The 26,344-nt window shown below is 37.6% G+C and overlaps 1 protein-coding gene across 1 annotated transcript in view; it reads left to right on the top strand.

The window, feature by feature from the left end:
- Nucleotides 1–26,344, top strand: part of MYO16 (myosin XVI) — a 427,770-nt gene that overhangs the window by 237,198 nt on the left and 164,228 nt on the right. Inside the window, 1 exon segment of the mRNA XM_067712857.1 lies at nucleotides 18,622–18,694. Within this exon segment, the coding sequence (XP_067568958.1) occupies nucleotides 18,622–18,694 (73 nt within the window).

Genomic DNA, 26,344 nt, shown 5'->3' with positions numbered 1-26,344 from the left:
TTGTATAAAATCATTGGCAGCTCTGCTGAAGTTGACATTGAAAAAATTAACAAATAAATCCAGCTGCACGTAAAAACTTTTAGAAAATTTCCATTTGACATTTAAATCTTACAGAGCCTTAAATTATATAAATGAGAAAACTTATACAGAGTCAAGATTTTTGACTGCACACAGAGAAGATGAAAACATAAACCTTGGAAAACACATTACTTCCCTTTCAGTGGGAATATTGTGTCAGTGTGCAAATTTATGATATGAGTCTTGTCTTTATGATTCTTTACTAGGCAAATGAATAAGGACAAGGATTATTGGAAAATTAGAGGTGAATTAATGTATCGTAAGTTTAACTCCTAAAAGACAGTTTTCTCATTTGAGTCATAACTCCCATGTTTTCTTCTCTATTTCTCCCATGGGTCACCCAGACCTGAATTTAAATCCGAAAATAATGCAAAGAAAGGTTATGTTTGCAGTATTTCTAATTCACGGAAATTCACGGAAAGCTTAAAGATTTGCAGATTTACGGACCCATTTCCTAAGTCGCAGAGAAGTCTCAAAATTTGGATAAACTTAGAATAGGCTTTTATTGTTTATGAATCCCCAGTTTCTTTTGGAAATTTTATAATTGCGTTAGAAAAGATTATATTAAAAAATATATATATTCCTGTGGTTAACATGGGCAGGCACCCTTGATGTTGATGGGAAATATTTTTCACACTATGTAATTTTTGTAAAATTTGCAAGAGGGAATAAATATAAATAGGATATACTCTAACAAGGTATAAAGGGAAGACAAGTGAAATTTAAGCAGATGACATGTTTGTTCTTGGAATGCTGGGTTCATTTTCTGGATTATAGCAAAATAGGTACAATATAAATAATGTTACACATTAAAAAAAATTCTACTTCTTCTACCTAGTTTCCAAACAGGTTTATCATCCTTGTGATTGTGAAATGAGATAGAGATTCATACTAAGGTGTAGCGAATAATAATAACTTAAAAATGTTCAAATGATAAATAATTTTTGCATCTCCTAAAATAGGACCTGTTTCACAATTGCTGCACTTACATTCCCAGGATCGAATCATCAGTGTTAAATTTGAAATTATTATTTTTCCTGAATCGAGATCTTCAGTAGATTTTTGGTGTAAACTCGCCTATTTCAGAGGCACCTGTAAGTTAAGAGAGTCTTGGACAGGTAGAGGGGTTGTGGAAACTTCCGGAGACGTCTCCAAATGTCTTCAGACACAGAAACCTACAGTTTATTTTAACTCGGTTTCATCATGAGTTCTGACTGCAATGGTTTATATATACGGGGACACCTGAGAAATATAACCTATGGAACAATCCCCTTTTTATCATAGAAGCACCCTAACAATAAGTAGACTGAAGGTTATAAATAGATGAAGTTTAGGAGGTAACTCGCTAGAGGGGTATTGGAGATATACTTTATTCATTCATTCATTCATTTATTCATTGTTGGCTGAATGATCTGAAATCCACATTTTTGGAGAGCACAATTTGGCATGCAAATATAATACAGTAAATAAACTGAGTTTCAGGCATACATACAGAGATTTTTTTTGTTTGTCACTGAGCCTTCGGGGTCTTACATATGCTTATACTATATTACATTCTTTTGATATTTTAGTTGAGCTAAACATAAACATGTTAGTAATTTATGATTAATTACATTCCGCTTCAATGAATTATAGGAACTTTGGGAGAGTTCTCCAACTGTCTTCAGATACCAAACCCTACGATTAATTTCAACTCATTTTTATCCTGAGTTCTCCTGTGTCCAAGCCTGTTCCTTTGGACAGCACCTGATTGCAAGAACTTGGTTGGTTTCCAGGACTATGTGAGGATAAAAGAGGTCACACAAGGCTGTCCTCACAGTGCCTGGTAAAATCTTCGTGGTCGTGGCTGGAGAGAAGACTTCCCAGTTTATGGCCATTTACTGTGGAGAAATGAGGACTGAGAAAAAATGCAGAAGGAGGCCATGGTAGAAACCCTAGAAACAGTCCAGTCTCTTCGTTTTCTGTTGCTTCGGTAATCTCGGTTGTTTGGAGAATAGCAGATAAAGGAAATAATTTGTTCTTTAAGAATACGAATGCCGCTACGCATGTACACTGCTGGGTAGTTTTGTTTTAAGATTCACATATCAATGCAGTGATTTAATTCCTGAAATCATCAGTCGGATATTTTTGGCGTCTTATCCTGTTTCTAAATTCACATGGTTTAATTATAAGAAAATGATTTTGTAAGTCAGTATGGAATGTCCTAGGCATCCAGCAAGATTTCCATCAACTTATTGCCACGTGGCGCGGGTGTTCCACAGCAGTCTGGCTGAGTCATCGTAAAGGATGGAGATGTTAATAGTGGAGCCCGATGTCTCACAACTGACAACTCACTCTCTGAAATGAGACAAAAGTGCGTGTGCAGTAGGATGTGAATGTAAGGTCCTATCGGGGCGTCAGGCGAGCACGGTCCTCTCCAGCATCTGACAGCATCAGATGCATCAGAATGCATGTAGCGAATCTGCACTAATAAGATCGGAACCATCAGTTTCATATTCAGAAAAATGACACTTCTTCATAGGCGAGACTTGCTGTTCGCTCTTAATTAGAGGCGACAAATGTTTTCTGTAGGGAAAAAGTAAGGATAGCCTTGAAGAATCTGAAGCCTCGTTTAATCTGTTGGGCAGTCTGTATCTGGTCTAAATACTGCCTTCCTGAATGGCAGAGAAGGCTGATCTCTACTTTGATGCTCTGAAATGAATGTAAGGTGAATTAGCCGGGTTAAGGGGATTTACGGCTTAAGTTTTCATTTGGGAATTCTCCTTAGATTTGTTCTACTGAGAATTCAGTTTGTACACTATTAGTTATGAACAGTTAGTGGTGTGTATGCACGTTTGTTGAATTTCCAAGGATTTTAAACAGAAGAGAGTGTTTTGCTGTATATTATATTGAAATGATATCCAAGTTTCTTATGATTTCCATTTGTTTCTCATTGATGCAATCAGGTAGCACTTAATGTACTTACGGAATGTTATAATGTATTTGGACCTTTTTTTAGGTCGAAGTCCAATTTGAGAATCTGATGAATGGCATAAACTCACACACAGTTTTCCATATAATTTGGGGGACTTATAGACTCTCCCCTCAAAGAAATAAATGTTCCTGGACTGTATTCACTTCTCAATTTGTTGATTAAACAGGTTAATAAATTCTGAAATAATACCACCAATGTGGTTCATAGTCCCCTGGTAGTTCTTGAGGATTTTTAAGTCAAATTTTTTTTTTTTGTAATTACTTTGTTGTTGACCTTTTCTTAAATAGAAAATTATCTTTTTAATTTTAGATAAAATCTGTGATTTTTAAAAACCTACAGAGATACCACCTGATAGACGAGTAACGTAATTTTTACTACACTAATATAACAGTAAGAATGTTAATCTTTTTAAGATTATTTTCAGTGGATTAGATTTGCAGCTCTAACTGAGAATTTGTCAAGGATCTCATCCATTAGAGACAGGAAGTCAGTATCTTACTCTATGAAGCTCTAGGGGCCTGAAGATAGAGCATCGTCCTCTGCACTGCAGGCAAACCATCAAAAATATCTCCTGGATTATGGTTTATACCTACACCGTTTGCATAGATCACCTATAATACTTTACCTAGCATCTTAGGACAGTTTTCGAATTCCATCTATAGGTTGTTTTTGCTTTTTGTGCAGGGGGATTTGTCATGATTTCTGTACCATCTCGTATTTCCCAGGATGAAAAAGCCTGAAATTCAAATCAAGGATGTGTGTGTGTGTGTGTGTGTGTGTGTGTGTGTGTGTGTGTGTGATTATTTTCTTCTTAAATTATTTAACCAGAAGGCTTTTTAAAAAAAGTCAGATGCCGTCTATGACTTATTAAAAGGACTAGATTGTAGCCATAAATAGTTATAAATGGTTCTTACAAAAGTATAATTTGTTTTATCTTTTGCAAGGAAATGAGGTCCGTCAGGTTAACTCTCTGAGTTGAAAATTTGAGGATTAATCCTCTCCAATGGTGGCAGTCATTGGGCGCATCCCAGGTGATGAAAATCGCCCATTATTGGGACTTGAAATTCTCCAAACGACCTAAGCGCTTAAGCCCCCCAACCCGAATCCCGCCCTGCTTCCTTATAGATGGGCACCTTCGCCTTAGCTGAGGGCTCGCCGTCATTCTCTCCAACAGGAAGGGTTAAGGTGAGCAATGTTTCCCTCCTTCCTGAGTCAGACGGTGAGGAAAGATTTTATTGAAAAGGAGCCACGCGATTTGTCAGATGTCTGCATGCCCCTACCCCCAACCCCACCCTGCCACATCTGTAATGGAACTTGTGTAGTTGTCACCTAACTCCAGATTTAAGTATTTTTTACTCCCTGCGACTGTCCGCATCATTGACTAGCTGGTCTGTATGAATTCTCGTTAATTCAGGGTGGGGCTCAGTGGGGCCCTGTGACCACTGCAAAGCAGAGGGATATCAAAATTAAATACTTTTTCCAAACCACACACCGCTCTCCCAGTCCATTCAAGGAATCTCAGTGAGGGATTTTACGGGCTGCAATAGGTTAAGAAACTATCTAAATGGTAGGCCGGGTGATAAGAAAGTGAAGTGTGGAGAAAATGTCTAGAAATTAAATGTGTTTTTTTCACTGTTATTTTGATAAGAAAATTGGAAATTAATTTCCCAAAGAAAACATCTGAGCATACGATATATTTAACATCACTTGAGAATCCTAAGTAAAGTCTCATTCTCTGTCTCTCATTCGATATATATTTTGTAAACTGTTATTAAAAGTTCAAAAAAGGTCATGGAGATTATCTGTCCTCATTTCAGACACAAAAGTACAAAGTGAAACCTGAAGGAGGGACTGAATGTGTAAATAAATCTGATTAAACCCCAAATATTTACTTATTAGTTTCAACTTTCCCCCTTAGCACTTTACTAAAATGATTATAAAGATTTAAGTTCTTTGATGGATATTACAAGTCGAAAAGAAAAATAATCTATACCAACAGTCCATACGTAATTAAGAGTTGGTAAAATGATATTTTGTACATTGCCTTATTAATTGTAAAGTACTTAATTCTTAATAAATGAATTTATATCATTAATTCCCAAATGCCTTATAGAAATACTAAAACAGCTGCTGTGCATTTGTGAGAAAATGAAAATAGACATTCAGTATTTTTCCATTTATTGTGTGATATCTTTCTTCATTAACTGTATTTGGGGAGGTGAAAGATTTAATAATCAAGAAGAGTACAAAGGGTTATAGGCAAGTCTTACCTATTATCTAACACGATTAACATTTGTCACTTTTGCTTCCGATATTTTTTAATGCAAAAGAAATAGAAAATTGCAGCTAAAAGCCGAAGTTACTTTCGTTTATCTACATAAGTCGATTCCTCTCCTTCCTGCCCAGAGACAACAATATTATCAATATTTTGTAAATTTTCCAGTTTTAAAAATTAATCTAGATATTGGTGTTTCATAACGAGTATATAACACTGTGAGTCATTAAAGAATTAAAGAAATGGTATCATAGAGTACATTGTACACTGTACTTCCCTTTTTAACCCCACATAGTTTTTGAGATTTAACTATATTGATGCGTAATGAGCTAATTGATTCTTTGTAACTGCTACACTAATTCCCCTGAAGAGAAACCACAATACCCTCATCTATTTCCTTTTAGATGGACACTTACGTCTGTTTTCATTTCAATTACAGTGTCACATCCTGAGATATATGTTTAGAATTATCCCTGGGGTATATATTTAGTAGCAGAATTGTGGGGAGAATATTAATTTGCATTTCCCTGATTACAAGTGACGTTGTACATGGCAATGCAGATTCTACACTGCCCGGTGGTGATGTGCTCATATGTGTGCGGTGATATTTGTTCAGTTATATACAATGACCTGGCTTCAGGGACTTACCATAGACATTCTTGCCCTATTCCAAGGTCATCTTACATTTTTTCCTAAACCTTTCGATTTTCAATACATCGGGAATTTATTTTTGTTTATATGAGAAATTGATATAATGTTATATTTTAAATGGATATTCAACTATTCCTATCCCATTTATTAGAAATGCTTTTTCACCTCCTCCTGATGTTTAATCTATTTGACTAAAGCTGTATCAATAATATATTGTTTTAATAAGTTCTCATAATAAGTTCTTACTTTTCTTATTTGTTTTGGTTTCTCTGGATCTTTATTTTTGCATATGAATTTTATAGTCATTTTGACTTAGTCCATAAAAGAAATTCATTTGAGATTTTGATGAGAACTACATTTATAGATTAATTTGGGGAGAATTGGCCTTTTTAGACTGTTGATTCTTTGCTTCCATAAATATGATCTATATTTCTTTCTGCATACATTCTTCTATTTCTTAAATATGTTTGTGTTTTTTCTATCAATTTCTTGCACACTTCTATTTGATTATTTTCTAAGTACTTTGTACTTTCTCTTGCTATGATGAGTGCTATTTTTCTATTATATTTTAATTTGTTTATTGGGATACTCAATCTTGAGTTTCATATGTTGATCTTATATCAGGAAACCCTGCTGACTTTTCTTATTAGTTCTAATAATTTTCCTGTGGAATATAATAATGTAAATGATCATAATTATCTTTTTTGTCTTCCTTATCATTTATGTCTTCTATTTCTTCTTATTTTATTGCACTGGCTAGCGCTGCCAATACAATGTTGAAAATTTGTGGTGTTAGTAGATATTCTTGTCTTGTTTCCCAATTAATGTAATACCTCTAATTATTTGTCAGTAAGTAATCTGTTTATGTAGAGTTCCAGTAGATAATCTTTGCTAAATGTTTTCAACCATAGATGTATGCTGTTTCATTGAATGTTTTTCTTTTATCTATTAAGATTATTTCTCCTTTTCTTAGGTTATGTGGCAAATTTTATTGATGTATGTTTTTTGATGTCGAATAATTCTTCATTTTTGGTGTAAACCCTATTTGGTCATGATGAACTAAATTCAATTTTCTAGTCATTATTATGGATGTTTGCATTTATTTTCATTAGTGCGATAAGATTTTATTTATTTGTTATACAGTCTTTTGCTATTACGTCTATGTTAAAGAGTAAGCTGAGAGCAATTCTGTTTTTCTTCTCTTCTAAAATGGTTTGTGTTAAATGAAGATGATATATGCCTTGAATGCCTGGTGGAATTCTCCCTAAAAATTTTTGGGGAGGTGAAGGGAGAGTTCACCTATGAATACTATTCTAAAATTTATAGGTCTAATCAGATTATTTTCTTTCTTTTTAAAGTCATATATATTCTAGACAGTCGTCCACTTTAAGATTTTAAATGTATTCACCAACTAAATCACACTTTTGTTTTATTTATAATCCTCCAATCAATAGCTCTTATAATTCTAGTTTGACAACTTTACATTCCTGACATTCTTTATTTATGCCTTTGCTCCAGTATCATTGGTAAGTCTTGCCTGAAATTTGCTTGTAAGAATTATTTATTTTCAAAAATCAATTTATTTTTCTTGTTGTCATTTCTCATGTTTATGTTATTTATTTTTACTAAGCTCTGCAGTTTTAGGACACCCTATTTTAACTTTCTTTGAAATTTTCTCCTTTTTTTTTTTTCCTGACTTCCTGACTGAAATGTTTGTTTCATACTTTCTGATGATTACGTTGACCCTGAGCCTATGAAGTATCTCCTGAGTACCTCTTGGTGCATTCCAGGTGATTTATATGTAGCACTTCCTTCGTTTGTTTAGTTCTAAATATTTTGTCTTTATTTTTGTTTCAGAGATGAAATAACGAGCAGTTTGTCAGGAAAATAAATTTTGCACACCATGTTTTTCCCTCCTTCATCCAAATTGGGGAACTTTTTCCCATTAAATAATGATATTGCTTTGATTCTTATGAATATGGTACGAGTGACTTCTATTTCTGCGTAGACATTTAAATCATGGTGCTTATTGTCATGACAACCAAAACTACACAATTTAGCGAAATATCTAAGACAAAACCTGCTTTCTAAATAATTCTCCTTCTGCTTCATTTCGTTACCAAAACACCCATATGTGTAATGATTTCCTAAAGAGCTAAGAACCTTTTCTCTGTAATTGCACATTTGCTTTTCATTTTTTTGTGAGATACTTTTTTTTCAACTAGAAGGATCCAGAGAAATAAAAAATATGAGAGGCTTACCAAAGTAGATGTATATTATATTACTCAAAAATTAAATATTACATAATAAATACAAAATGATGGTTAAAAATTTACCACCCTTATTATAAAAATTACCACGTACTATGGACACAATAATGGTTAAATATAAATATTAATCATGATAATGTGATAAACTGTTTCAAGAATAGTGCAGCTTATTGAACCAATGAAGAGCTACATATTTTTCCCTTAAGTGCACGTTTTTAGGCGATGGGAGGAAAAAAAGAGATTTCTTTCAGATCTATGAGAATATGGCATTTTTAGTATCCAACAGCAGTGTTTTTCCTTTTTGATAATGGCTGTTATGCGATTTGCAAATATTATTTGAGAGTCAAATAGATTCAGTATAGTGTGTAAGAAATTCAGTGATTTATAAGGCTACTACAAACCCGCGAGCATTCCTCTCTAGCTCTTTCTTGAGCCAAGAGTGCAGAGGCTAAAGCTTGTATATTTTATACAAAGGATAAAATTCATCGCATTGCTGGCCGTGCCCACACTCTTGTTTCATTTCTCACTGGGGAAATGCATTTGGCCTCTTTTCAACCCCCTGATACCCTGCCCTGCTGGATAGAGTTAACCAAATCTGTATTTATTATGCTCTTCTGTGCCTGTCATTTGAGTGTAGTGGCAGTTCTGCCAAAATAAATAACGCCGCCATGCAGCTCAGAGATGAGAGGAGGGTGTCCCATTCTGGGTCTTGGTGACCCTGCCGCTCCCTGAAGAAAACACCAGGAAGGAAATGTCAGTCCCACAATTTAAATCTTGTTTGCCTTTCCTAATATAATTTTCTCATCGAGAAGGATGGGCTTTTCAACGAAAGGACATTTTTAGTTTTTGTTAGCTGCACGCTTTTAACTTTTCTCTCTTCATGTACAGTCTTATTAAAAATACATTTTCCAAGCAGACGGGAGAAGTGGAGAAGGTGCATTTATTGTGGTTATTGTTTACTGGATGATACCTGTAAGCGAGCCGGGCTTCGAGCTGGAGATTATTACATTTAATATTGACATTGGCATGAGGAAGGAGTTATTGTCTCCCCTCTTCAGATAAGGAAACCGGAGTTCAGAGAGGTTGAGTAATTGGCCCAAGTCACACAGCCAGGAAGAAGTGGTCGATTTGGAGTATGAACCCCACTATGTCAGACTTGACACCTGAGTTTTTCCAAAAATGTCTCCCACATTGAAATGGTCAGAAAATGATTTTAAAAAGCATCGTTGTAAAGCTACCTTAAAAAAATATAAATGGTTTCTTTATTTCCCTCCAAAATTATTATTTAAAGTTTAACATATCTATATATCGACATGGCCCTGAGGGTGCGATTGTCCTCTGTTCTTTGTATCTGCGTCTCTAGCACCCAGCAGAGTGCTTTGCAAAAGTAGGTGCTCAGTACCTATCCATTCAAAAGGTGGGTGAGCTAATGAAGTAGTTCAAAGCCACTCTCAAGTGAGGCAGTGTTGGTAGATTGCAAAAGTGGCCCCAACTGCTCGTTCTCTGCATCCACGCCCTGTCCAATACAGCTCTGACGCTTCTCTGATCAAGAGTTTAGGTCCGTTTTCACTTCCTTCGAATTTGAGCTGCCCTTGTGACTTGCTGTAGCTGAGAGAATACAGCAAAAATGATGGTGTGCCAGCTCTAAGGCCTCGCACTAGTCTAAGGTCCCGGTCATTGCCACTCGCGCATAAGCCCGGGCTCTCCTGGGGACAGTGAGAGGCACTGTTAGCCAGCCAACAGCCGGCCAACCCCAAGGCATTGAGCGGAGGAGGTTATCCTGCACCTGCCAACGCCCCCGCCAGGCCACCCACACTGACAAAAGGACTTAGAACCATAATAAGTACTTCATGTTTTTGGGTGCTGAGTTTTGGGGTGGCTGGTTACACAGCAATATCCACTTGCTACAAGTCACTATCTCCTTAATTTAACTTTGAGCCACAAGTTGTGAGCACGTATACTTGAAGGTGATTGCTGGAAAGACAGGTGTCCATTTCATAGGTGGTCGGAGGGATTCTGAGATGATCTCCCATCCCAGTACTTTCACACTCTGTCTCCATCATCTTCTGGGGGGCAGTAAAGTCACAAACCTTTGGGTAATAAGAATTTATGATTTTCAAACCTTGCTATTAAATTGCAAAGGTATCCTGAAGTGCTCTTTAAAATCTTAAATAGCAGAAGCCTCATAAAAAGGGGAGGAGGGCGGTGTATTCAAAGAGAATTCTTATGAAGGGAGAAAAGGAACCCTATTAAGAAAAGCATGATCGTTTTGCAGTTGTGTAGCAAATCAGCAGGGTGTATACCTTAAACTGACACAATATTGTATGTAATTAAATCTTAGTGAAGCTGGCGAAAAAAAAGAAAAGCGTGATCAGTGAAAAATGAAACAGCACTTTTTACTGTAGCTTACAACTAGTGGGTTGAAATGTTATGTAGGTCTCATGTTTTGTGTATGTGTATGTATGTTCAAGTACATGGTAGTTAATTTATGAATACGGCAAATTTACCTTTTAGCTGTGTTTTCATTTTTTAAAAGGGTGATAGAAATCAAGAGATCTGGATTTCTATTCTGCGCCTGACACAACATTAATGAAATTGTTAGTAAGACCTTTATGTCTCGTGAATGTTAATTTTCTCAGTCTCTGAAACTGTGATGATCGCATTTCATTTACCTACAAATGGAGCCTTGGCTCATCTCTCTGGCTTGGTTTTGCTTTCAGGACCCGTGAGTCCGTGATTCCTGGTCAGGGTATTTTGGAAGATGTCAGTCACATCCAGATACCTGGTGGCTCACTGCTTTATGCCCGGGGGTGAACTCTGAGTCAGACCCCTCCAACACAGGTTATGCTGAAATGCGTCAGATTCAATGGATCCTTGAGTCTTAGTAGAACTGGTAGTACCACTATTAATAGGTGAAATTTAAAGGCTGCAGATCAGATCACACCTGCAAATTCTCACAACCATGCCTGGATTAGTTCAGCTCTTCCAGTGGCTCTAGCCTAACAAGACCAGGCTCCAGAGAAGGTCAGGAACTCCAGGGAGGGTCAAGACTTTTGCCTGTGTTGCAGGCCTCATCCACAAGTATTTGTGGCAACGCATGGCTGGCTTTCTCTGCAGAACAGTGTGTGCCTGCTAGCACTTGCCCACCCGTTCACATAGGGCATTCACGTAGGGGGCACTCCCCTCCCCATAATTAGTAATCATCCCTTTTCTAAAGATCACAGAAACTGCAGATGAAGTACTTTGATGGCATTCTGAAAACTACTCCCACCCAACTTACCTGGATTACCCACCCCTATGGAATCCTGCCTTTACTCTGCCTTCCAAACCAGACCCACCCAATTGGGTTTTATACCTTTTGAGTTTCCCTGCGTCTATCCAGAGCATCCCCTGCCTGACCTTGGCCACATACCTTGACTCACAATCTCCCCTGTGAACCTCGGGCTTGTCTAAAGCCAAAACGTGACCTTCAGATACACCTTCAGAGTTCACTCTTCTTCCAAGCCTGTCCTCTACCTGATGCCTCCTTTGGGTCAGGTGGCGTGGATCTCCCAAACACCCGGGGTCAACCTGATCTGACTTCTGAATCCTGCTGTTGTATTTCGTCTTGCAGTCATCTACCAACTGACACAGACCAAAAGGAAAGGAGACATATCTGCTTGATATGAGACTGAAATATACATTTCCTGGGAAAGACAGATAAGCTACAGAATTCCCGCATCTCTGTATAGGTTTTTATTTTGACAGTTGACAGTTTACAAAAGGTCGTTCAAAAGCGATGATACAGGGTCCTAGGTTGGAGGCATATGGAGGTAGCAGCGCTTGTTATTGTTTGGCGTATAGAATATGGTTGGTCCCTGACTTTGAAACAGCAAGGATAATGCGCAAGTAACCTACAGCTGAGTTGATTTCACGTCGTTGCTTTGTTTTTCTTCTTTGAAAACCTTTCGGGCATGGTGTGCTTCTTTGGTTGATGTGTCCCTGAAGGAGCTCCATTGCCCCTCCTTACACCTACATACATCAGTAACACGGAACCTCCCTCTAGCTTCTCTCTGACTCACTTATCCAGAGAATTGGTTGAACACAAGAACTTACTTCTCTTTATTTTTGTTGGAGGGACTAAGGGCACTAGTCTGAAGGCATCCCCAAGAAATACAACTCTGCTTTCGAAGAGTCAGCAGACATGGGAGGACGTTAGATACAAATCTCAGACACACATGGAAACGATAGCGGCATAAACGCTGCTGTGATTATATTCAACTGCTAGAAGAATGTATTTCCATCTCAACCTCAGGGTCACTCAGACATCTTGCTTGTAATTTTCTTGCCTACTCATGTCTTTATATTAATAAATGGCTCTTGTGGGAGCCAAGGCCAGCCATAGGAAGGGTCACTATTCCAACATCATGGCGGACGTGGCAGTACCAAAGCAAGCATGCATTTGAGTGCTTCTGAGTTAACAAATATTCAGCCCCAGGTCTCTCCGTCCCTGTGCATAGCTGTGATCCTAGCGAGCGTACCATTTTCTTACTGTTTTATTGAGGATTAACAAGGCTGAAGTGCACATATTCTGTAGAGTTCAGCGATGTTACACATGCAACCTGGCATATCCCCCCCCCCCCCCACAGAGCTAGATGTGGACTCTTCCTCTGCCCACTGGTTTACGTCTGGCTCCCTTTGCTGAATGTTCCTTATGTGAGATGCATCTACAACGTTGAGTGCAGCCGTAACCCATCCTTATTCTACTTCCGAGTAGTGTTCTTTTGTAAAAACGTGCGTGGACATACCACTAGTTAGTTCCGTATTCAATTACTGATGGACACTTTGGTTGTCTCCAGTTTTGGGCTCTGTAGATAAGAAGCCATGTATGTTCCCATGCATGACTTCTAGGGGACAGGCACTCATTACCCCGGATACCCGCCCGGAGTGGGATTTCTGGGTCATTCAGTAGATGTGCATTAAGCTTTAGTAGACGAGGTCAAACCATGTTCCAAATTTCAGATCTAAGCTGTGACCAGCATCGTGTGAGGGTTCCAGTTGCTCCACATCCCGTACATACAGCTTTGCATCTGGATTTTTTCACTGTGGTAACTATTTATCCATATTTCTATCTAATCTTCATAACTATTGCTTTTAATAACCACAGAATACTTAGGAGGAGCAATGATGTCATAAATTAGTTAAATGGTCTGCATTATTCTCAAATGAGGGTTATTTCAGACTAGGAAGGTAAGAGTTCATATAAACTAAATATCATTTGTGGTTTGAAAGAAGTAAAGTATGTGGTAGGTTATTCTTGTTTCTAAAGATGCTTTTGTTAACAATACACATGTGTGTGTGTGTGTGTGTGTATATCTCACTGTTTTAAAAGCAGCTCGTAGTGAATGAGGACATAGGTTTATTAAAAGTACTAAGTATTGGTGCTTTTCAGCTGTGAGTTGTAGCTTTCACTGATAGGAAGGGTTTAAGTGATTTTTTTTATTATCTGTGCTCTTACTACCCCTAGAAAGGGCTCCCTTCCTGGTTTCTCTGTAGGTCAGAACTAGCTTTGTTTATAAGACCAGCAATTGGAAGTGGCTTTATATGATACTGCATCAATAAAACATTAGCTCTGGTTTTCACCCTCATGCCAGGATTTCTGTGCACATCCAGGCTAATTAGCTACAGTTTTCACTTCAAGGGCTCTCCAGTTTTTAACTTCCTAACTTGTATTTCCAGTGGGGGGAAAAATACAAAGGAGGACGGGTTTAAGAACAACGTTGGTATGCATGAAGCCATAGGCTGGTTGGACGCAGAGGGCTGCTTTGGTAACCACTAGCCCCACCTGTCACCCAGCTTCTAATGAAACTTGTCAGCAACTGCAGACTTCTTCCCTAATTTCTGAGGTGTTTTCAGAAAATGGTAAGTCTCAGGTACTTTCTTCCGTCGAAGAATAAAAGGCAGGAACTTCTGAAAATACGCAATCCTGGAGCCACGTCTCCATCCCAAGTTCCTCTAAGACTAGAGAAGACCCTTGCAGAGTCAGATAAGCTGTGTGGGCAGAGGTAGCCACCGTGCGCTTTGCCGATTACAAACAAAGCTTATTTTAACCAAATTCTTCAGCGTATTGGTAGTAGAGCTTGCAAACGCCATAGCATAGCCCAACTTCTCCAGGGACGTTGCACCACTAACCTCTGCGCAAGGCCATCTGGTCCCCAGGGCAGTGTGTCTGGACAGCCAGATTGCTCAAGTCTGGAATGCTTTTATATTTCACTCTTACCCCATCTGGAGTCTGACCCGTCAGTGATCAGCCAAAGAGGCTGATTCAGCTCTGGCTCCATCTGAGGGTTTTGTGCCAAACAGGATTCAGCTCTTCCCTAAACTGACTTTTAGACACTTAGTTCATCTCCTCGCCTGGGGACGATCGAGGACAAAACCTGATGTGTACAAATTCCCGGACCTCTCTGCCCAAATAAAATTAGTTCATCCACGTTCCAAAGTGGACAGTCTCTTTGATTCAGACTTTCCCCTTTCTCATCCCCACAAACCTGGAAGGCAAATCAAAATGAGACAGATGCCTTGGCATTTAACATTTTGTCTGATATAGAAGGTGGTGTATTTTACTAATGAGTTGATGTGGGTTAGAGTTTTGTTAACCATCAGGAAAGCCCTCAGGAGAATTCTAAGGCAGAATTTGAACTAAAACAGATCATCTTATTAATATGTTAATTTTGCCTAATGGATTGAATCCCGGTTCATCTGATGACCTCTGTCTGCTCCTCCGTCCTAGAAATTGGATGTTGAGTTAAATGCCTGTGTAGTATGAGTCAAGATAGCAGTAAGAGAAATGACGGAATGGGCATTTTGCTGGCTGCATGTTCTTAGAACCCTCCTGCCAAGGCTGCTATTGCCATAACAGTCACATATTTCACTCAATCATAAAAGATGAAATAGATTTTTGAAAAAAATGAACACCTTATATCTGTCAGTAGTTGCAAAAATAATCGTTAAAATGCATTAAACCTGCATTAAATGTTTTCCTGACAATGGTTTTTCCTTTCTTCCCATCTTTTCCTTTTTAAATTTTTATTTTGTAACCAAATATAGTTTGGAATCCAGTGTGTATGAAATGTGAAAAAATCATTTAAAAGGAGTGTTCTTTCAACCAAATATATGCTACTCTAAATTAGTAATTAATTTACTGTCCCCAACCTAAACCAGAATCTTTCAACATTTTACTCACCCACGCACAGCTGGCTAGTCTCAGCATCCTCTGCTGGTCCACACGAAGCCACAATCCTCATGAGAAAGGGAAGGACATATGTCATGAGGTCCTGCCACCCATAGCTCTTCTCCTTACCCCTGACCTCTGTCAGTGTTGTGGGCTGTCACTACAGGACCCCTGCTGCCAAGGCAGCTGGGAACCAGGCAGGGGAACTGGGTCTGAGGGCCTGAGAGGGAGGTCCTGGTACACGCTGGCAGGAGCATTCATGCTTTGGACCAGCACGTGGCCTTCAGGAAGCCCCTCTGCTCCCTCTGGACTCCTCGGGTCCTTGCTGCACCTCCCGTCCCTGGAAAACCAGACACTTGTCTCTACCGTGTCAGCGGGGCTCCACTTTCCTCTTTCTGCCCTGAAGCTTAGGGTTGTCCTTCCTCCACCAACTCAGAAAATGCCCAACGTGTGTTTAGTCATGTATGTTTTAAATAAAGGCTAAAGATGGAGAGTGCTATAATACCCACTACAGAACATTTTAAAAATTAATAAATCACCGCTAGGTCTACCATTCGAGACATTTCCAGGTCCTCTTCTCGGGCTGACTGCACTTCTGTCTAAGTCTTCTGGATGTGTAATTGGGGTTATTTATACAGAATTTATAAATTGATTTCTATTAACTTGACAGTTTCTCTAAATTAATCCGTCCTAGGATGGATGCTGTTTAATTAATTGTGTCTTTAGTGTAGGGTATTTGTTATTTCTTTTTGTTGTTTTACTATAATTAAGATAACAATGAACATCGTTATTCATGTCTTTAATTGCATTTCTGATAATTGCCTTAGTATAGGTTCCTGCTTATGGAAGTCCTGGTGCAAATGATATGAATATTTCAAAGCTTTGCGCCACATAAGCATGTTGTTTTTTAAGAAGGCTCTACCAATTTCAACTGCCAACAAAAGTGTATGGGGATGTCTTTCCCATCATAATTTTTAAAAATTTATTTCTTTTGCAATTTTCATGAGATTGACATTTTAATATGCCTATTAGCCATTTATATTTGTACTCTTAGCCACCCTCTGTATTTCTATAGCAAGTTTAAACAACTATTTTTAAAAGCAACTTTCAGTGATTGGAGACACACTGTGTGCCAGCTATTATCCTAGAACTTTCTTTACATTACTTCTAATTGTAGCGAATATCTAGGTGGATACATGTGACTTGTTATCTCAGTTTTATAAATGACGAAACTGCAGCTCAGAAAATTTAAGTAACTTGCCCAAAGTTATCCAACTAAAAAGTGTTTCAATCAGGATTCCTACCAAGACGGAACAACTCCAGAACTTGACAGGCTTCATCACTAGGCTCCTACAAGTGAAACGATGCAGCTCATTACATGGAATGGAAAACACATTACATTACATGGAAAACACACACACACACACACACACACACACACACAACAGAGCAACAAATCAGCCTAACCCTCAGCACCATGGTTCCCACCGAGTGAACATCATTCCCGATGTCTTTTTGTGCACATTATAAAGATGGTGGGATGGGGAGAGGCGTGGATGGGTGGAAGATGATGTATGGCTGGACACATAGTCTAGTAGATTGAGAAAAATCTATGAAAATGAAGGAGACAATGCGTTTTTAAATAATACTTACCTCTAACAGAACTTAATTTTATTTTTACAGTTTATCCTGCAAAAGAATTTCGTCTTTGCATAATCATGTTTTTGAGTATTTTCTTTTGACGTTTCCCAGAACTGAAAGCAGAAAAAAAATGATCACATTTGTTTTCCTGTACGTGTTTACAGTTTCTGGTTCTAACATTTGGCTCTCTAATCCATGTAGAGTTTATTTGGGCACACAGGGTGAGATACAAAGCTAACTTTATTTTTTTCTTCTAAAATACTGAATCGATTACCTAGAGACATCCAATGAATGCTTCTTTCCTCCCCTCACTGACTTACACTCTTTGCCATGTGACGTTTATATCAAGGGCTTTTAAAATGCTCTTTCCTACTTATGACGTTCATATTTTGTACCATCTACAACAAATAATCTTAGAGAAAGGATATCACAGAATCATTAGCTTGCCCTTTTCTAGAGAAAAAAGTGGCCATGTAAGTGACAAATTATAGCCCCTAATGTACTGTGATTACATCCTGCTTGTGAAAACACAATATAGGTACAAAAAGGGAGTTGGTGGCCAAGGGGGTCTGCAGTTTGGGTACATCAAATTGAGTGAAAACAACAGCAAAACATCTGCACCAGCAGGGAGACTGGTAATGAAACAACGAGCACCATCGTGATGAGGAATCATCGCTTCCACTGGCAGAAAATGCAGACAGCAGTCCTCCTGATGACGCGCTAGACCAGAGACATGGGAGGGGTGGGGTGACCAGCGTTCCAGAATCATCTGGGGCTTTCTTTGCAACAAGCACCTCGTGCACACACCCCCGTGCCGCTCCCATATCCCACAGAATCCAGGTTGTCAGGGTTCCCGGGTCACATGAGGTTTCATTCCTCCTTTCCTCACTTACTGTGTGTGTTCCGACATCTGTGATTTGACCATCCAAGACTGTAGCAAATTCCAAGAGCGATAGTTTACATGGAAGAGAGAAGTCGTTACTTAGATGGATTTCTTTCCCTTTCGCACCCGAGTTTCATCATCTTCATTGTTCTTTATTTATAGGGCCTCCTTTAGGAAAGTCATAATTTTTGGAGTGGCTCAAACTGATCTATCAAAAAACATGCACATGGCTTAATTGTAACTTGACTTGTATTGTACTTATGTGTAATGGAGAAATGGCTTGATTTACTGCTGGTGAGACCCACTTAACAGGTCGGTCCAAATTCCTTCAGAGAAAGCAGGTCTATTTGAAGGAGACAGACAGAGAGGCTTTCAGAGAAGTAAATATTAAACTACCCATATATCATTACATTTTATACTTAGAAATCAGTGCATTTTTGTTAATGAGTTTGTGTTTGAATCAAAGCATTAAAAGAACACTTTTTCTTCCTAATTTTCAGTTTTCCACCAGGTTAAGATAATCATTTGTGTTTTTACTTCAAGTTGCCAGTGACACGCTATGTGGCTGGATTTCTCCAACCTAAAGTAGCAGTGGGAAGCGTTGAGGATGCCTGTTCACTGTGTCCTCTTTCATTTCAGCTCGCAGACATGGGATATTGGAATATTGGACATCTTTGGTTTTGAAGAATTTCAAAAGAATGAATTTGAACAAGTAAGTGGGTTTCTTTTGAAATTTTGTTAACTTGAATGGTTTTTTCAACTAATAGGTTATCTCTCGTTAATTCAGTAAAGGCTGTTTGCACTGTTTCTTGGGAATATGTAATTAAAATAAGGAAATAAGGACTCTGCAGTCCTGTTTTAAATTAATGTTCCTGGTTTGTTGACATAGTCATCATTTTTATGTGGTCTTGTAAACTGGCATAATCCTTTTTTTTTTTTTTTTAAACAGAGGCACTTGTTTTAAAAGATGGCGTTAGATGAAACCAGAGTTGTGCTTATGGAAATGCCATTTCAGCAGGGTCAGAGACTTGGAGGGTGTCTATTTGAAATCAATTTGAAGGTCTTTAGAAACTCCAGCCAAAAAACAGGATGGAAATACTTTCTCATGCTAAATGTTCTTATTCGTAGTTTCAACTTTACATGACATGCGTACACATGACTATGGCCAACTCATAAAAGTACTTTACAGAGGTGTTGATTATTTTTAATCTATTTACAATTTAGGGCACTTGTAAAAGCACTAAATTCTTTAGGTATCTTAATAATATAGTACGAATAGTTTAATCGAATTAAGTATATCTAAAAATTAAGTGTTAAGGGTAGAAATAAAAGTTGCTTTAGCAGAGAAGGAAAACTAAACCTGTAAGATGGTACAGGTGGGAGGAGAGAAAACCATGCTGCATTAAATTACACGAAGAATTTCAAGTATGCAGTGTTTAGAGTGGCTACTGGCACTGGGTAAGGGATTAAATAGAATGAGGTTGAAACCCAGTTCTGCGACTTGTACTAGCAGAGCTGTCCTGGCCAAGATGAAGAATCTATAACGAGCTTTGGTTCCTTATCTGTAAAATCAAGATGGTGATAGACCTATGGAGCTGTGAGAGTGAACAAGATGACTGTTATAGAGGTTCTGGTGTCATTTTCCAGCTCACTGTACACACGTAAGAAATGGTGGTAGCTACCTTCGCTGCTGTCAATGGGAACACCTGAAAACCTTTTCAGATTTGGCCTTTTTTCCTCTAAAAAAGTGGTTCAGGGTCCTCTGAGTAGATCTTAATCGTGCCGACTCACTTAATCTAGGGTGAATCATCGTGAATCATTTCTCTACAAAACTTTACAGGAAATCTCGCCTAAAATAAGAACAATGAGACCGAAGATTTCTCCTCCCTTCATGATGCTGTGTCCACGGATTAATGGAAAAGGGAGGACTTTGTGGTTCTGTTTATTTCTTGCTTATTGTTAAGAAAAATAGTGATGAACATAGGAAGAGGGCAGTTGAAAGAGTCACCAGCAGGATGTCCAACGAGAAGCATAGGTCTGCAGGCTGCTTCTGGTGACGGATTTCTCAGTGCAAGTATTTGAATGTTGTCTGGCAGTCTTATTGATTCCTTCCACTTTTGCCTTAGAAAACATGCAGGCTCGGGTCTCTAGTGAGACTCAACGGTTTCTGCATCTCCCGGTTAAGTGACAGGCAGAAATCACAAGTGGGAGCGTGTCTGCGAGGGCTGGGCTCCCAACCTCCTGCTCCAGACCCAGACTCAGTATCTTATCAAGTCTGTGCCGGCAGCTGAAATGTGCAAAACATTTATGTTATCTCCTGATTAAAACTTCCTCATTTACTATAATTACGTATACCCCTTATCATTCTTTCTTGCTGTTAAATATTTTAATTATATATTTTAGAATATATTCATGGCGTGAGATTTTTATTAACAAAGAATGGCATTTTAGATTTTTCAACTCTAAAGAACAAGTCTCTGTTAAATACTAAGAGCTAGTTTTAGGTGCTTATGGGTAGAAGCTCAAGACCAACTTTTAGACCTTGATTACAGAAACAATAAATATTTTTAAAGATATACCTTTAGTTTGCTTGGCAGGTTTGTCACGCACGTTTAGCAGGTTTGCTTAATTATTGGGCGCAATATACCCAGGCACCATTGAGAAGGATAAAATGATTTTCTCTGTGGTTAGTCCAAATCTCATCTTACAGGGTAGTTAGCAAACTCCTCCATTTGCCTGTGAGCTTTTTAAAGGCCATTGGTTTGAATGATATGTTCTAGATTCTTGAGTTGCTAATAGAATGGCGAACTTCCTCATTTCTTATTCCACTGAAAACTTGCAACAGAATGATTAGCAGATCAATATTATATTCAGAATCAAACCCAGAAGAATATTAGTGCCGCTATCGGCTATTCAGTAGAACGTCCACGCCCACAGGGCTGCAGTTGGGCGTGGTACCGCACTGTGTATATGATACGAGCTTAACAGATGCGTTTCAACTGAAATTTAAAGAGTAAACTCGTAAGGAGAAAACCTTTAGTGGATTTGCTAGGGGCTTCTCTTGCTCAGGAATAGATGTATACTGCTTGACAATCATTCATCCATAAGAAATTCGACAGGGACAATCTGAGGAGATACTAAGAAGTACTCCAAAGCATCAGCATGTCCAACCTCAGTTTGCCCAAGTAGCTCTAAATCGTTCGATGGAAGCTTATGATACTTTAAATGAGAATTTGTTTCAGCTCATAGGAAATGCTAGTCCTGTTTTCTCTGACTTGTAATAAGTCATTTCTATTCAGAACTAATTTATACATTATAAAAAGATAATTTTTAGAGTAAAAAATGTAATATAATATATAACTCAACAGCAGTTTGATGGTTCCGTGGAGGGGGCGCTAAATTATCTGAGTTCCAAAGTACCATTCGGGAGGCTCTGAATCTGTCGCCCTGATTAGTTATGTAATTACATCATTACCAGGTCCTCTCTGCCATGTGATGCTTACATCTCATGAATTCTCATTTCCTTTATTATGTATCTAGCGCTGTGAACATATCTCCGAATGCCCTAAAAGAAAAGCCTCTCTGATCAACTCTTCAACTTGACACAGCCAGGGAATTCCATTTACGATGCTTGATAATCAGAAAGAAAATAACCAAGACAAAAGTTCCCTTACACATCACAGTGCCAATGATGTTAGAAAAGTGAAAGCGATTCAAGGCACAATGTGGGAAGGAGAGGCAAAAATACTTTTAGTTCCAGAGACTATTAATATTTAGAAAGCTGAAAAGAAAGAATGAAACATGACTACACACAAGGTGAGAATTTGGTAAAGTAGCCAGTTGTAAATCAGCACGCAAAAGACTTTTATATGTTCTGAAACTAGTTTATCAGAAGACATAGAGGAAAAGAAGAAAACATTCACATAGTCAAAAATTAGTAAATAGCCTAAATGAGGACTAAAATACTCCCGAAGTTTGCGTAATTACAGTTAAACGTGGAAAGATATGCTGCATTCCTAGAAAGGCTTGATAGTACAAAGATCCTGATTCTCCCTAAGTTAATTTATAAATATAACCTGATGCGGTCTCACTACAAATAAATGAAGAATGAGTGACAGAATTAGAGCAAGTCAGTTCTACAGCTCCTAAGAAGTAATGAATCTATGCAACGAGTACCAATCACAGCTAACATTACAAGAAGGGTGACAGTATACCAGATGCATATCAAGTGTTCCTGCCAAGAAAGAAAGAAAAGAAGGAAGGAAGGGAGGGAGGGAGGGAGGGAGGAAAGAAGGAGGAAGGAAAGTAGAAAACCTGAATATAATGAAAGGTATTGATGTAAGTACTAATTAACAGAAACTGAGGACAGAGAAACATGATAAACTAAACCACAAGAATTCACTCTGAAAACTCCAGACTGTGAGAAACAGTACAGGAGAAATGACCTGATCTCTTCAACATATAAAATGCAAGGATAACAATGTAAAAGAACAAGGTGCCTGGTAGGTTGAAAGAGATCTAGGAGACTTATGAGTCAGTGAAATAAATGTACGGACGTTATGTGGATCCTGATTTGCTTAAGTATAAAAAATTATGAGTTAATTAGTGTCATGTGAAATCTGGATATTGGACAAAATTAAAAAATTATCCTTGATAAAAATTACGTGACATAAGGGTACTATGGATATATTTTTTAAAGTCCTTGTAGCTTCGAGAATTATACTAAAATATTTGCCAATTAAATGACACAGTGTCTGAGAATTGCTTCAAATGAATTTAATTTTGAGGGTAATATGGAAATGGGTGAAGCAGAATTGGCCATGAGGTGGTAATTGTTGATAATTGTTGAAGCTGGTTGATGAAAGATGAGGTTTAGTACATTATTCTCTTCACTGTTGAATATGTTTAGAATGATCCGTAATATACATGTACACCTCAGAGATTCGCAGGTTCGGTTCCAGACCACAGCAATAAAGGGAATATGGCAATAAAGCTAGTCACGTGCCTTTTTTTGGTCTCCCAGTGCATATGAAAATTATGTTTTTACACATACTGTAGTCTATTAAGTGTGCAATAGCATTACGTCTAAAAAAATGCACATCCCCTAATTATAAAGACTTTATTGCTAAAAAACGCTAACCGTCCTCTGAGCCTTCAGCAAGTCTTAGTATAAACATCAAAGATCACTGATCACACATCACCGTAGCAGATATAATAATAATAATAAAAGTTGGAAATATTGCAAGGATTACCAGAACGTGATACAGAGACAGGAGGTGATCAATGCTGTTGGGAAAATGGCGCTGGTAGGCTTGCTCGACCCAGGGTTACTCCAGACCTTCAATTTGTAAAACACACGGTAGCTGCAAAGCACAGTAAAGCAAAGCACAAAAAAATAAGGTATATTCCTGTGCTATTTAAAATAAATGAGAAAACTTTGAGATTATATAAATATTATTTTAATAAATGCTAGAATATGTTCTCTCCCAACAGTTGTAAAAAAACGCCAAGTTCTGCAGACTACAGCTCTTCACAAAAGGCATAAAGAACAAAGTAGTGGAAACTAATGATTTAATATTCAATAATTTCCCCCAGTTTCCCACTAGACACATAACATGCAGCTACATATAATGAAATTTTTGAAGCTATGGAATCTAGTAAAATTGCCTATCAACAATTTACTATAAGACTGCAGAGAATTTGGAAAGAGAACACGTTTGTTCAAAGTAAAAGCTTTGAAACATTTCCTTGCCTACAAATTCTTTTCTAAAGAGTGAGATTTCCTGGAAAGTCCTGGCGAACAGGACAAGCTTGGGCTAAGTGTTCAGTGGTTTGGAAAAAACCAGATGCCTTGACTTCTAAAGTTCTACGAAATAAGATTATATAGTGTGTCAGCCTCAACCTCAGAAAAACCCCATAAAATCCTTAGCTGTGAAATCACTATCCTAGATATGATACAAAGATAAATCAAAGAACATATTAACGACCATCGGTTGAACTCATACCACGTACTGTTGATGTAGATAATTCCATTTTACAGATAGGAAAACTGAGAGTGCTATGGTCTCTGCTCTGTGTAAGAATGTGTTTTATCGGTACCTAGAAGGATGCATTTGTTCTGGCTCATTTGCATCAGGGCACTCTGTGGTTCATTCATTCAATAAGTAGTTTTTGTATATGTGCCAAGTTCCAGACCCTGTACTAGGCACTAAGAAATGTACGGACATTATGGTGAGGTAGGTAGGGTACAAATATGAGAAGGACCAATTCTAGTTGGATATCTTGGGAGAAGGATTAGGAAAACCTTAATGAGGAAGAGGCTGCTGTTTTCATTCCTAGTATGGCAAGTCCCATGTATTTTTTTTTAATTGAAGTACAGTTAATTTATACAATGTCGTGTTGATTTCAGGTGTACAGCAAAGTGATTCAGATATATATATATATATATATATATATATATACACACACACACACATATATATATAATATATTCTTTTTCAGATTCTTTTCCATTTTAGGTTATTATAATACAAGATGTTGAGTAGAGTTCCCTGTGCTGTACAGCAGGTCCTTATTATTTACCTAGTTTATATATAGTAGTGTGTATCTGTTAATCCCAAACTCCGAATTTATCCCTCCCCCACCCTGCTATCCCTTTTGGTAACCGTAAGTTTGTTTTCTATGTCTTTGAGTCTATGTCTGTTTTGTAAATAAGTTCATTTGTATTATTTTGTTAGATTCCACATGTAAGTGACATCACGTAATATTTGTCTTTCTCTGTCTGACTTACTTCACTTAGTATGATAATCTCTAAGTCCATCCATGTTGCTGCAAATGGCATTATTTCATTCTTTTTATGGCTGAGTAGGATTCCATTATATATATATATATATATATATATATATATATATATATACACACACACACATATATATATATATATATATCACATCTTCTTTATCCATTCTTCTGTCAATGGACATTTAGGTTGTTTCCATGTCTTGGCTATTGTAAATAGTGCTGCAGTGAACATTAAGTGCATGCATCTTTTCAAATTAGAGTTCTTGTCTCTTCCAGATATATGCCCAGGAGTGGCATATGGCAACTCTATTTTTAGTTCTTTAAGGACCCTCCATACTGTTCTCCATAGTGACTGCACCAATTTACATTCCCACCAATGGTGGAGGAGGGTTCCCTTTTCCCCACACCATCTCCAGCACTGATTATCTGTAGACTTTTTAAGATGGCCGTTCTGACTGGTGCGAGGTGATACCTCATTTTAGTATTTAATCGTAGCTCATGTTCTGATAGTGATAGCTATTAGGTATCAGTATGATCTATTTACTGCTCAATGAATTGATCTATAAATATAAAAATATTTTATTGTTAAATATGCAGATTCTCAAATCATGCGTACCTTAAATATCTAACTCTGTCTTAACACATTTTCTGCTCTCTGATATTGAATTTTCTGAAATCTTTTCAGGAACTCACCAAGCTATTGATAACACAGTTTAAGAAAAATATGAATAAGGAATTTTTTTTTTTTTTTTACATAGCAGAACCCCAGTGTAGTGCTACTCAGGTTTCTATAGAAAACTACACAGAGTAATTAAGTAATGAGATGCTATTTTAATGTACTTCTTATAATAATATTGGATTCTGTGTTTAAAAATAGTGTGGTTAGAGGTCCTCAGGCTAACAATTTCTGAAAACTTGTTTTGAGGAAATAAAAAATAAAGTAGAAGAAAGCAATTTTGACCATGTAAACTGTACATTTAATGACTTTTTCTTGAAAGCTTTTAACTTAAACAATATCACCATTTTAGAGCTAAAGAAACCAAGGCTCAGATAATTTAAGTAACTCAGGGAAGGACATGTAGAACCAAGATCTGGTTCCAGAACCAATGATCTGCACTATTTCCAGCTTCAAAGGTTCTTTGAAAGTTAGACTTAAAGATTTATTACTATTGTAAATTTTCTCAACTTTAATTGCTTCCCATTCATAAGTATATTTTTTGTATTTCTCTGAAGACACAATATTATTTATTCTATTAAATATAGAAGCAATAAACTTTGAATAAATTTTATGTGATATTGTTCTTTTTTCCATAGTGGAGTTTTTCACCAAATGCATTTATTTAATCCGAATAAATAAGTTAGAGAATGCAGGTATATCTTCTTCCTTGTAAAGTGAAGGCTGACCTCCTTTTATTGCACTTTGCTTTATTGAGCTTCACAGACACTGCATTTTTTACAAATTACAGTTTGGGGGCAACCTTTCATCGAGCAAGTCTACTGTCACATTTTGGTAATCTCATAATATTTCAGATGTTTTCATTACTTTATATTTGTTATGATG

The sequence above is a fragment of the Pseudorca crassidens genome, chromosome 18 (genome assembly GCF_039906515.1).
Source record: "Pseudorca crassidens isolate mPseCra1 chromosome 18, mPseCra1.hap1, whole genome shotgun sequence".
NCBI lineage: Eukaryota > Metazoa > Chordata > Mammalia > Artiodactyla > Delphinidae > Pseudorca > Pseudorca crassidens.
This window is presented reverse-complemented; position numbering and strand designations above follow the sequence as displayed.